Source organism: Drosophila willistoni (genome assembly GCF_018902025.1).
Source record: "Drosophila willistoni isolate 14030-0811.24 chromosome 2R unlocalized genomic scaffold, UCI_dwil_1.1 Seg167, whole genome shotgun sequence".
In the NCBI taxonomy this organism is placed as follows: domain Eukaryota; kingdom Metazoa; phylum Arthropoda; class Insecta; order Diptera; family Drosophilidae; genus Drosophila; species Drosophila willistoni.
Genome location: NW_025814050.1, coordinates 18,810,591 through 18,823,355, shown reverse-complemented (window position 1 = coordinate 18,823,355; position 12,765 = coordinate 18,810,591). Strand labels below are relative to the sequence as shown.

Genomic DNA, 12,765 nt, shown 5'->3' with positions numbered 1-12,765 from the left:
GATTAATCAAACATTTTTTTACATTTTGTCCAATTTCTTAAACTTTAAAATTTATCTGTAAGGCAAATGTTGCATTAGTATGAGTTTTATGAATTAGTATGGACAAGTGGTTTAATTGATCACATGTTTTCAAACAAGGACGCTCTACATTTACAAAAAACTAAGGGAATTGACCTATAGGCTTTTATTTTTTCATGATAGTTAAACTATTTCTTTTTTGTGTTCTTTATAGCTAAAACTGTGTTGAAGGATCTTAATTATGCATTTTTTTTTTTCAAAACCATTGGACGATTATCTGTGCCATTAACCAGTTAACGATTCAATCAATCGAAAAACCTTTTACTATACATAATTAAACCAATCGCTTAATCGATTCTTGCGCAAAATATACCAAAATCTTTGGCAGTATTTTGAAATTTAATTTAAGGTACACTTGCTTTATTCTTACTAAAAATTGCAAGTTTGTTCTTTAACATTCCATAGTAAACTTTTGAGATCCTATTTGCCACCCCAGATCTCAAAAATCTTGTCGGCCTATGTAATCCTTTGATAGACATTGTCAGAAATGCAAAATTAACTGAAGTAGAAGAAGTAGGAAATGAGCTAGTCATAAGTAAAAGTTATTTCAATAATTTACTAGATAATTTAAAAGGGACTTATGATTATTTATATCTTGATAGTCGCAATTCCAATAGACAAGCAAATCATTGAATTAAAGCTTGGTGAAATCTAATGCCAATTGAAAGCAAATTTTAATTAAATTAATCTTCCTTTGATATGGTTGCCTGCTCTTTGAACCTTGTGGGTTATATGTATATAAGTATCGCGGTTTGAGGTGAACATAATGAAATTTTCAATTGCTGTAATGCATTTAATGCTAAAGTTCTTTCTCGACAAAAGGAACACAAAAAAAAACACAATGAAATAAAAGGGAAGCTTTTATTTTTCCTCTTGCTTTTATAAACAAGAAAGCCGACCACACTTTTAGAACCCTTTCACACAATCGCTTTAAAGATAAACGCAGCCACAGTCACAGGTCTTAGTGTCTCGCCTCCCCCATTGCCCTCGCCATTTCCATTTCCATTCCCAGTCCCATTTACCAGTGCAAAAAACGTAGTCAGCTGAGTGATTACAATACACAGCGGGAACATTTGTTACATTGGTCCAGACGCCGTCGGCTTTTTATTGCATTTTTATCGCACTTTTCTTCCCCTCTCACTCTCTCTCTTCCCTCTTAAGCATCCTATCGCTTTTATGGTTTCTTTTGTTTTGCATTTTATACTATTTGCTAGATATTTTAGGAAACTTTGTAAATTTAAAGCTTCACTGTAAAAATAAGTAGAATAGAAAACAAAAGCTTAAATTTAATTGAATTTTAACATTTATTAGAAAATATAATCCAGCTAAGCTTAAGAAAAATATTTTAATTGTCGAAGAGAAAATATAGAAATTGATTTGATTAAATGAAGAATATAATCCCCATCAGCAATTACAGTTTGGGAAAACACACACACACACAGAGGGACAGAGAGGGGAGTATGATTGGCTTGGTCTTCAGTTGAATTCAAATGCGCCCAACGATTGCCACATAGGAAAAAGCGGAAAAATCGACACTCATCACTGGATTGGTAAATTTTTTGCTTCCTTGCCGGATGGAAATGCGAAATAGGAAAAGCAGAAAATGGGAAAAGCGTGTCCGTTGACTGAATCGCACTGATTACTTTGATTAACAGCAATTGGATGAGCTTGATGAGATGCCTATGGTTGCAGTCAAGTCGCAATTGAGTGGTTTTTGGATTGAGACTCGGCGACTGGAGTAAAAGCCTCTTAAATGTCGCCATTTAGTTTTCTTATTTAAGCAGACTAGTTCCTGCTGCTGCATTTCAATTACAACTCTTGCATCTTTTGACTAGCTTTCACTTTCTTCAGCAGCTTTTCTCTTTCGCTTTTGTTTTACTTATAATTTTGTGCAAACCGAAAAATTGCAAGTAAATGCCTTTACTCAAGTTGAATTTAAGTTGAAAACTTTTCTAATTAAAATTAAATAGAAACTTCGCCTCCACTGAAGTTTTGATTATTATTTGGATTGGTTTTTTTCTTCTTTTTTTCTTTCTGTCTTTCATTTTTTGCTTCTTTTTCACTTTACATATAATGCCTAGTTCGTTCTGGTTCTGCCTTGCATACTGTCGTCCCCATCGAGGTCATGCCTTGAATAGAGAAATAGGAAAATAGAAAATGGAAAAGAATAAAAAGTATAACCCAGAATTGGAACAAAGAAAGTTGACCAAATAAAAATAGAAAAAAAAACTTCCAACTGAACAGCCAAGTGGCTGACGTTGATGGCGTTCGTTCTGATGCTGATGCTGATGTTCGGATGTGAAGGTCACAAGGTTCTTCTTGGATTAAGTGAAACTTGTCCAGTTGAAGAAACTGCAATGAAAACTGCGAAAGTGTTGCAAGAAAAGTTAATGCAAATATTTAAGCATTGCAAATTAAAGTGAAAGTCATTAGTTGGCCTTTGAGTCTTGGCCAGGAAATTGCCTGGCAAACTTTTGTTTAATCGAAAAAATTCTTGTCAAAACAAAAAATCTTTATTTTAAAGAGTTATTTAAAGAGACCTATGAATAAATTGATTTTTATAGGAAATAATTTGGTATTAATAAAAAACCAGGAAAGTGTTTTAGAATAAAAATATAAATCCGATTAGAAATTAATATTTAACCAACATTTTTAACGCTGTATTTCGCACTAAACACTGATCCAATATATATACCTATTTTTCGCATTATAAAAAAATACGTTTTTGATCTCAAAAATAGTTAATAAAGTTCGATCTCTAGTTAGATACCAAACAAATTAATCGGAATTGATGTATGCTCACGGTTTAGTTACCAAATAATTGTGTTCAACTGATTCGCTATCAACCTGATTGTGTTGAGTGGTCTGGCAAATATGTCAAGAAAAAAATGTAATTCCAAAGAGATCGACTGAAGTTTTACAGCTACTCGAAAACTGGAATGAATTTGGGAAAACTTTGCCCCTTATAGTGTGGAGTAGGCAGTAATTATTATAATTCAAATTCGTAACTCTCCCTATGGCTTGTTACCTAACTAAAAGTAATTTTTCTTTAATGATTTTTTATCGACAGAATATTTCTAAATTTTTTAATATATGTTTCGAAAATCAAATTTTGGACTGGTGATTGCATACTTTTAGGATCAAATTATTGATTTACTGCACCAACTTTACAAATAATTTTGATTTACGAAAAAAATTAGGTTCCAATTAAAAAAAATCAGGGAAACTGTCATCACTATTTAAATTTATGCTCTACGGTATTTTTCCCCAGCATGAGTCAAATTCCAGCATAAGTAACTATGTATATAAATTATGAGTTAACCACCATACTAAATACTAAAATGTTTATGTATCAGAACAAAGATGCCCCGCTATGCGCCACGGGAGGCAACCGCAATCTAAGCGCCACGAGAAGGTGTGAAAAATATTAAAAAAATTAGCATTTAATATATGCAAAATGAAAAGTAAAGATAGAACAAACCATTTGTAATAAATTAGAAATTAGCCAAGTCTAAATAAATGTTAATATAGAGTTTTTGTAATGCATTTTGTTGCATTTATTGGTGTGGACCACATTAGTTGTAGTAGTTATTGGCTAATTAATGACCAACCAAATGGTTTTTATCACAAGCAAATTAGTTGCCACACACACACACAAACACACGTACACACACACGCTGGCATAATGGCCACAAAATATGCAATATAACAGAAAGATACATTTAGCTGAATATTGAAATGACTGAAAATGATTTTCATAATAATATAACAATAGAGAAATTAACATATATGTAAGAGAAGCAGACATAAGCTAAAAGTTTGTCATTTATGTTACGTAATATTTAGAATTACATTTTAATTATAGTGGTCCACAAATGGTCTACTAATCAGAGACATACACGCATAATTAGAGGGTTAGAGATGACAGTGGTTAAGCAAAAATAGTTAGCTAAAGAGGTTTTAACCAAGTAACCAAGATCACAGTTCACTTTCAAAAGAAAAGGCTCGCTTTTATTAGCTATTTTTTTGAATCTCCATTAAAGAAACAATTCTTTGTCATCTTGAATGCAGTATAAAAATATTTATAATTACATCTGGTAAACCACTTGACATTTTCTATATAAATTGTCTTTGATAATTTGTCTACAAAGATTCGAAAAGGAGATTTCTATAAGTGAAACACGTTCAAACTGCTCCTCTTCAGACGCTATCCTAATTAATTAATGTTCATTAACAAACTTGTAGGGTTCTTTGTTTTTTCTCTTCTTTTTTTTTTGGATACAAATCAAATGCGTGCGGCTTGTCTGATTGCCCAAGAAGGGAGGCCAGGAGAGGGACAAAAAGAAATGGCAGAAAATACAAATGAGAAGTGAAAGAAAAAAGAAAGTTTCAAACTCATTAGGTAACCGTAACTCTGGCCTGCTGCCCGATGCCTACTCTAACTGAAATCAGACGTTGATAATAATGCTTAATTACGTGTTTAATTATGCATGAGACTTCTCACACCCATTTACACTATGCCGCCGCCAAGCGTTCGGCGAGTATGTCCCTCGTCCTTCGTCCTTCGTCCTTGTGTGTTTGTGGGTTGACTACTCAGTGGTCGAGACCGGCGCCGGCTTTCAGTTTACCCAACGGAAGTTGACGCTCAAAGTCTCGTTAATAAATTATGTAAATTGTAGGCGCAAAAATCTTCTTCTCGTCTCCCATCTTCTCCTCCTCGTCCTGTGCCCAGTTAGCAAATGGAAATTTATGCATGGCAACTGAACAGTAGGAGAGATGGAAATAACTTGGCAAGTGTCTTAAGCTCAAACGGAAGTCAAGTCAACACATTTATGAGAGAAAAGATCATATTTTTTATTGAATTAAATGCAAATTAACATGAAAAAGGAGACCCAAAATGGTTATTACTCTCTAGCTAAGCTCTATCGGTGTTCGTCATACACAATGGGTAATTGGGAATTCTTGGTAAATTGTCAAAATTAATTTATATAACTTATCAAATAAAACGAAACTAATGAATGGCCAAACAAGTTTCTTTCACTATGATTTCTTGCAATAATTTATGAATTTACATGAATTTCATTTCAGAGAAGAAATATTCTTTTTTTTGATTGCTTCAAAGTCGCATTCCGTGTTGATTCCCCAAGGAATGGATCAACTTTTACCATTTTACCTTAACATTTTGTTAAAGGCCATGTCCTTAGTGCATTCATAATTTTTTGCAAAAATATAAAATAAAATAAAAGCGATACTTATTTAATTATTTCCTCACCATTTGCCAATTAACTCTATCCCTAGAATATGCTGCCAAAAGAGACCAAAAACAACAACGAAAAGGAATGCCAAAATACATTAAGCTATTAACGTCAGCACTTTATTGAGTAGCTGAACCATACCAAATGACCAAGAATCCATATATATACATATATATTTTTCATCCGAAAAAAAAGATAACTAAATGGGAAAAAAAAATTCTCGCTTCGTACCACAAACGTGCGGCCACAAGGCGAATCCACTTGCTTATCTCTTCGTATGCCTTCGAAGAAAATGCCAGAAGAGAAAATGAAAAATGACGCCAAATGAAAACTAAAACTCAGCACAACTAATGGCATTAAAAATACTTATACCCTCGCAGAGTATTGTGTAAAAATTGTAGAGTAACTGAAGTTGGGAGGTGGTAAGTGGGTAGAAACCAATGCCAAAAGCAAAGCAGCAGCCAGACAATTTGATTAAGTGCCAAAAAGTCGTCGAATTTGAGTCATCTCATGGTCTTGGTCGGTGGTCTTATGGCATTCCACAGTTTATTGCTCTCAATAATATTGTATTAGCGGTATCGAGGCCAAAGTGTGAGTGAGTTAAATTTGATTAGTTCTAAAATGTGTGCCTTTTGGCTTGCCTTGTCTATGGTTAATGTCTCAGAACTCAGTTCGCTTTCATTCGACCAGACAGCACGACGACGAGTCATAAATGTTCCATTAAGTACAACGAAATCAAAGTTTAGTCCAGTTAGAACTTGATGCTAGAAAAAAACCAACAAAAAAATTAATTGGCTCGATAAAACCGCCAAAGAAATCTTTTTTCTAACTCACCCTAAAACCATTATCTATGTAAGGTGACTCAATTAAACGCTGATCATAAAGGGGTTCATATGAATTTGTGCTTATATAGGTTGCACAATAATCTGAGGATTTGCTCACTCGATATATACCAATTTTATCATCTGATGTGGAAGAATTTAACCAATTGCGTAAAGTTTTCAACTGATCTCTATCTTCAGGTTTAAGACTATAGAATACATTTGCTTGATTCATATAATTTGCAACGAGAGTGACTAGATCGGATCTTTTTTCGGGCTCTTTGGGTTCAAAATACGGCACAATGGGTACGCAATATACTCTAAGAATAAATAATTAAAAATTTCTAAAGATTAGTTAATTATGAGATGAGAACTTACGTTCGCCATGGTTGTGCAGGTTTATAAAGTTTGGCAAGTTTTAGAAAATTTTTCGCCAACTGCATTGTAGGTAAAACATCCAATTCGGTGGCAAGTACAAAATATGTTTTGGCATTCAAACGTGCCACATTTTTAAGCAAGCTCATAGGGTAATCGTTTTGTTCATGTTTGGGCGGAATATTATTGTTTGACTCTTCAGCTTGATTTGAGAGGTGGCAGGCAAATTCCTTCTCCTGTTTGTTGATCAGAGCTCGCAAATTGTTTGGTACCTGTTTATCATTAAAAACCAGTTGCACCGATACCCATTGATCGAAAATATATCCATAACCCGAACAATATTTGATGTCACGTAATCTATTAAGAGTTGCCTCGAAATTATCAGCTTTTACATAGACAGCCATACTAATCGGATCACTCCAACGCATTAGCAACCATTCTAGATTTCCTAAATCCAAATAGGTACCATGGGTAGTCAATGTGATGGTCTCATTGGCCAGTTTGTTTGTCAGAGGTACTATAAACTGATGATAGATCCAATAGTCGCCATTTTGTTCAAGGCGAAACTGGGAAAGGTTGATTAAGCGATGAAAGGAACTTGATTGACATTGTGAAATAAACAACCGGGATAATCCAAAAAATATTATATTAAGTACAATAATCAGCAACAGAATCCGTAAAACAGTTTTCGTTGAACATATGCGACGATGCATGTTGCTTTAGATGTAATACTAACTCTGTTTATATTAGCTATAATTAGCAAAGCCTACTTTGAGTTTACTTAAAACTATTTTCTTATGTATTCAATCCAATTTTAACTGGAAAGCCATAAGAATAGAACAATTTTATTTAACTTTGACATAGTTAATAGAAGGCACCTGGTTATGCCCCTGATCTCAAAGGCTAAAAACCCTCTATACCTACACGAAGTTATGCAAAAATTTGAAGAGCTACTACAATTATCATTATTGATTCGTCTCTAAAAGAAGCTAATAACTATAACTATTCATTCTCCGTTTTCTTATTTAAGTACAAACGACTATGATTGCCATCAAAAAATATTCACTTTGAGGCATTTAGCAGTTATGAGTACCATTAAATCAACCGGGTAAAGAAAAAATGCAATATTCCATTCATACTGACTAGGTTTTTCTTTTCCTTTTTTTTGCTTTTCAATTTGCATGCTCTGTCATCATAGAGGATATAAATCATTCTGGTCTCTTGCTCACCAGCTTTCCATTAGCCGTGCCATCTATCGCTTCGGCGCCTAAATAGCTGCCACAATTTATTTTTAACGCTTTTATGCTCAAGACTGCAACGAGCCAACGGAATTATGTTGCGAAGAATGAACGGAATGGCATGGCATGGCATAGAAGGTAAGGGATAAAGTTTGCTGTAACACGTTGATTTTTATCTCCAGGTGTCGACAAAACCAGCATCCATTTAATTAACGTCTTATACCTGCAAAAAAAAAATGTCAGCATAAATTCTCAAGTGAAATTGTTGCAAATTCATTTACCATTTGCTCCTTTTTTTCTGTTTTAGATTTGTTTCTTCCTTGTATTTGAGAGGGGGAGGGGGATAGACTTAAGCATAACTCATTATGCTTTTGCAATGCCATTCCACTCAAGTTTTTGGACCGATTTTATGATTAACATTGGGCAAACATGCAAAGCTCGCTGTAACGGCATTTGTCATTAGGAAGGACCCGCCCATTCTTTTTCCCCTGCAATCCTCCACCCACACGTCTTCTGTCAGCCATGTTACAGCCTTTGCCGGCCTGCCTGTCTAACGAACATTTGTCATTCCTGCCACTGACAAGCCAGAGCTATGCACATTGGCAAATAGTTAGCCTATTTTCTTTTCATTTTTTTCCATTTTTCCCCCTTATTTTTCTTCTTCTACCATTTGCCTTTGCTTCCATTTCAGCTCGTTATGGTCGTCGTAGTAGGTGTGAAATTATAAATTGTTGAGAATTTATGAGCCTATTTCGCCATGTTACCACTAGGCCAGGTGGTTATTGCTTTCGTTCATCATGGTGCTAGTTTAAACACATTTTTTTTTTATTTTGTGGGTTTTAAGCTCGAGTCTTATCTAAGGCTCAATTGTGCAGTTTCTAGTCATATTCAAGTCTTAAATCGCAGCACTAGCTGAATAAGCCTAAATTGAAGTAGAAACCCAAGTCGAAATTTGTATTTTTAAACTTCCAATTGTTTCATCTCTATGATTTATTGGTCAAAATACAGTGCGAAGAAACCAGACAAATTTAACAAATATTTTAAATTGGAAATTTCTTAAAAGCTGCAAACTTGTCAAACTTGTAATTATGACCATTTTGGGTTGATAATTCCTTTTTAATGCTTTGAATATCAGTTTTACGTATTAAGTACCGCACAAGATAAGTCGAGTATATCCTTTTGAGCAAAATGATTGACCTATTGCTAATGTTGTCAATTTTTAGACTATGCAGTTGAACATTACGAATTTACTAATGATGGCGACTTTTAGAATAATCAATTGAAGCATAAGGATATTCTAGAATCAGCTAGACTCAAGCTTAGGATACATACGTCTGAATACAGGATGAGTTTATCCAAGTGATGATATCCTTTCAACGTATCATTCTATATATGATCAAGGCCAAGAAATTTTTAGAATTCTACGATTGTAAGCAGTAAAAGTATTCCCCATCAACTGCTAAGTTTCGTTGGTAATCGTTAATCTAGTCCAAAATTTTAAGCTAAAAATATGCAAACACTGATTAGAAATTTATTTTGAAAAACTTACAACAATACCTAAAACAAATTTAACAATAGATTTTAAAGGAAACCATAAGAAACTTCTTTACAAAAATAGAAAGAAATAGATACACATACATAATAAACTTCTTCTTAAAGTGCCTAAAAAAAAAATGTATACTTCATTGATCATTCAAATGGCATATTAATGATATCTTAATTGCTTTAAAATAAATTATTGTATATTTACGGTCTACAGATTTCATATGACATAAAAAAAAAATCATTTTAAACAACAAATTTACTTTAAGCGATGTTATTAGTAATAACTTGATCAGTTTTTCACTGATTCTTAATATTTTTAAATTCAAAATTATGAGTTTGATTCGCGTGATGAACCTTCATGAGTGGGTAATCGGCTATGGTAGCCCAATGAAACAACCCAAGCCCAATGTCAACATGAAGGTGACTCAATGATGTTTTAAAACTATTAAATCAATTGTTTTTACCAGTTAGAGATAGATTTGTTTTCCAATCTTATGAAAACTTCAGATTAGAATCGTGAGGGAAAAAATTGATGCTCTTTTCCTTAAATCTCTTTCAGTTTTCTTTCCATTTTTCAAATCTTGAAGATAACTCCCTGACTCCATCAGCTGTCATTCGTTGTTCCTTTATTTTTTTTCCCAGCTAATAATTTAATATTTTATGCATGACTTGCAGAATAAACAGAGAACAATTTTTACAATATTTGTCCATTGTCTTGTGTACTTAGTTTATTTTTGAAAGGGCGGCAAAAACTTGGCCACCAAACTTCTGAAAAGAAAAAAAAGTTAATAATAACGAAACAGGACGCATTTTGACTTAATATATATAATTTTTTTTTGTCCTTTTTTTTGTTACGCGGCCATTTTGACGCTGAACACGTAGTCGTTCGCTTTGCTTGGTATTTGCCCTTTGCTTTTGTCGGAGGAAATCTTGTTAAAAACTCAAAAAGCGAGAAAAAAAGTAAGGGGGAAAAGAAAGAAAGACCTTTATCTTTTGAGCACATTTTGTTGTGTAAATTTTTCACTGCCGCATTCGGCATACAAAACAAATCAGTAAAAAAGTCATGACAAAAGAGTTGAAGCCTTTTCCGCATAATCCGACCGAAAGAAGAGTGCACAATTATGGTAAGTTCGTTATAAAAGAATGAAATAATACGTAGAGAAAAAGAACCAAGTATTTGTTGATTTGCAAAAGCGTCTTTCAAAGGTTAATTATATGACTATAGAAGTCAACTAATCACAGCTACTAAATACGGGTAATATTAATGAATTAATGCAGTAGAGAACCCGTCGACTTATTCCAGTTGGGGAAAAGCTTTCTGGAGCTCAATTATGGATGTGTTCCAAATAACAACTAGAATATGAAAATGCTATTGGATCGAGTTCATATTATCTGTTGATTTAACACTCGAAATTCTACAAAATTATATTAATATCCCAAATATTCCAAAAATACGGATAAACTATGCCAAATATGATCAAGATCGGGTGACTATATCATATAGCTCCAATAGGAACAATCAATAGTAAACAGTGACTATGATCAATAACTTATGATTCAATTTTTTATGCCTCACTTCTTCTCTTCAATGACATTTGACCAAAACATAGATATGTATTATGGGATCAGTCTTTAATGGCGAATACATCGTTGAAAATGTTTTTCATACACTCACTTTTAATCGGCTGCGTATTTTTATTCTACAATACTATCCACGTATGTATATTGCTCGTTCGAAAAGTTCCTTACATTCTCAATCCTTTCCTGTCTTAGGTCACTTCAAAAGTTGAGTTTACAAATATAAAATGTACTTCGCTTGATAAAACCTTTAGTGAATTTGAATATTGCCATTTGAAATCGGTGAACCGAAGTTACAAATATTTCTCAACCAAGGTGAAATTGCATAAAATTCCCATCACTAGTGTTAAGGTAAGCTATTCCAGTGAACGAATATAGACAGTTTTTTCAAGTGATGTGTTAATTGTTATAGTTTCGATTATTTATCGAGTCAGTTTGGACAGTTTTCAAATACTAACTTTGTATCCACTCTGTTAACTTTCGCATGTAAACATTTTACAGGTCAATGTTGCACTTTTAAAACGTCTTAATGGCTACAAACCTTTCCTTTATAATATCACTTTCGATGCTTGCAAATTTATGGCTTCAAAAAATCGCAATCCTGTGATCAGTTTTTTCTACAGCATGATTGGCTCGCACTCTAATATGAATCACAACTGTCCATATAATGTGAGTATTATATACATATATACTATACGTATTATATCTCGGATCCATTAATATCAATACATTTGCAGCACGATCTTATTTGGGACAAGATCACAATCAATGACATAAATCATCATTTTTTGGAACTATTACCTTTTCCCGAGGGAGATTATTCGGTATATGCGGCTTGGTATGCTTATGGCATTCTTCGGGCGGATATACAAATTTTTGGAACCCTATCTTAAGATATGCGATAATTCAGCATAAACTAACAAATTTTATATATTCGGCCTTTAATGTAAATCCAAAATTTACAAATAGTTAATTACGTTTTTATGTTGCAAATCTTTCAACTTTGAACAAAGGATGATATTAATTTATTTGTTTTTTCATTCGAAAACTTAAGAATTTGGCAAGTAACTCATTAAAAATAGTGACACGCCGTCAACTCCAACCGTAGAATGGCAACGAGACGAAACGTAATGAGAAATGCAAATGACGGTGAGGAATAATATTGCCCTTCCCTCGGGTATGTGAAAGCATTAAGACAGAATATAGTTGAACACAAAAATAAGTGTGGCAGCGAACAAAGTGTAGTCTCAGATATATATATGTGAATCTATCGTAAGCTTTACCGTTGCTCTCTGTGTATCGGTTTGTGTGCATATTTAATTATTCATACGCCTCGTCTGCCCGCAAAAGTGTAAAATGGCATAGGAGGAAAACCAAACGAAAGGCGAAAATGAAAACTCACAGCCAAGATGAATGCCAGGCAAAGGCAAAAGTTTTTCCCATAGGCTTTAAGTTGTTGTAAACAATATCCATATACATACATACCTTTACTATATACAGACATATACTTACGAGAGTTGTGTGAGACGAGGGCGTGGCTGAAACTTATTCAAAGTGAATTTGGCAAAGTGCAAGGCAAAAACAATGAGAAATTTTTGAAAGATATCAACTTTGTAATCAAATTAACTTTTTCAACAATTTCATTAAAGTAAATTGCATTTTCTGAACAAATATAAATAAAGAAATATACCAAATTTATTTTTCTTAATTTTATTTTGAATCTCAACACACTCATTGACAATTGGAAACCGACAAAGAGATGCTCAGGCTATAATCCTTATAGTCAAGATGGGAGTATTTATGCATATTTATATTGTTAATGAGATAACATTTAATTACAATTTAAGGGCTTATATATTGTAACTTGCTACTTAA

The 12,765-nt window shown here is 33.4% G+C and overlaps 1 protein-coding gene and 1 pseudogene across 1 annotated transcript; one reads left to right on the top strand and one right to left on the bottom strand.

The window, feature by feature from the left end:
• Window positions 1–5,849: 5,849 nt before the first annotated feature.
• LOC111518558 lies at window positions 5,850–7,301 on the bottom strand. Its single transcript, XM_047010874.1, has 3 exons — window positions 6,533–7,301; window positions 6,168–6,474; window positions 5,850–6,097 (listed from the first exon to the last, which is right to left on the bottom strand). The coding sequence occupies exons 1-3, from the start codon at window positions 7,240–7,242 to the stop codon at window positions 5,903–5,905; spliced, it is 1,212 nt and encodes a 403-aa protein (XP_046866830.1). The 5' UTR covers window positions 7,243–7,301; the 3' UTR covers window positions 5,850–5,902.
• Window positions 7,302–7,874: 573 nt separating this feature from the next.
• Window positions 7,875–11,918, top strand: LOC26529980 (annotated as a pseudogene).
• The last annotated feature ends 847 nt before the right edge of the window (window positions 11,919–12,765 follow it).

Coding starts and splice junctions, on each gene's coding strand:
- LOC111518558 (XM_047010874.1), bottom strand. CDS start 7,242: ATGCATCGTCGCATATGTTCAACGAAAACTGTTTTACGGATTCTGTTG. Junction 6,475..6,532: donor CCTGCACAACCATGGCGAAC/GTAAGTTCTCAT, acceptor ATTTATTCTTAG/AGTATATTGCGTACCCATTG. Junction 6,098..6,167: donor ACATAGATAATGGTTTTAGG/GTGAGTTAGAAA, acceptor GTTTTTTTCTAG/CATCAAGTTCTAACTGGACT.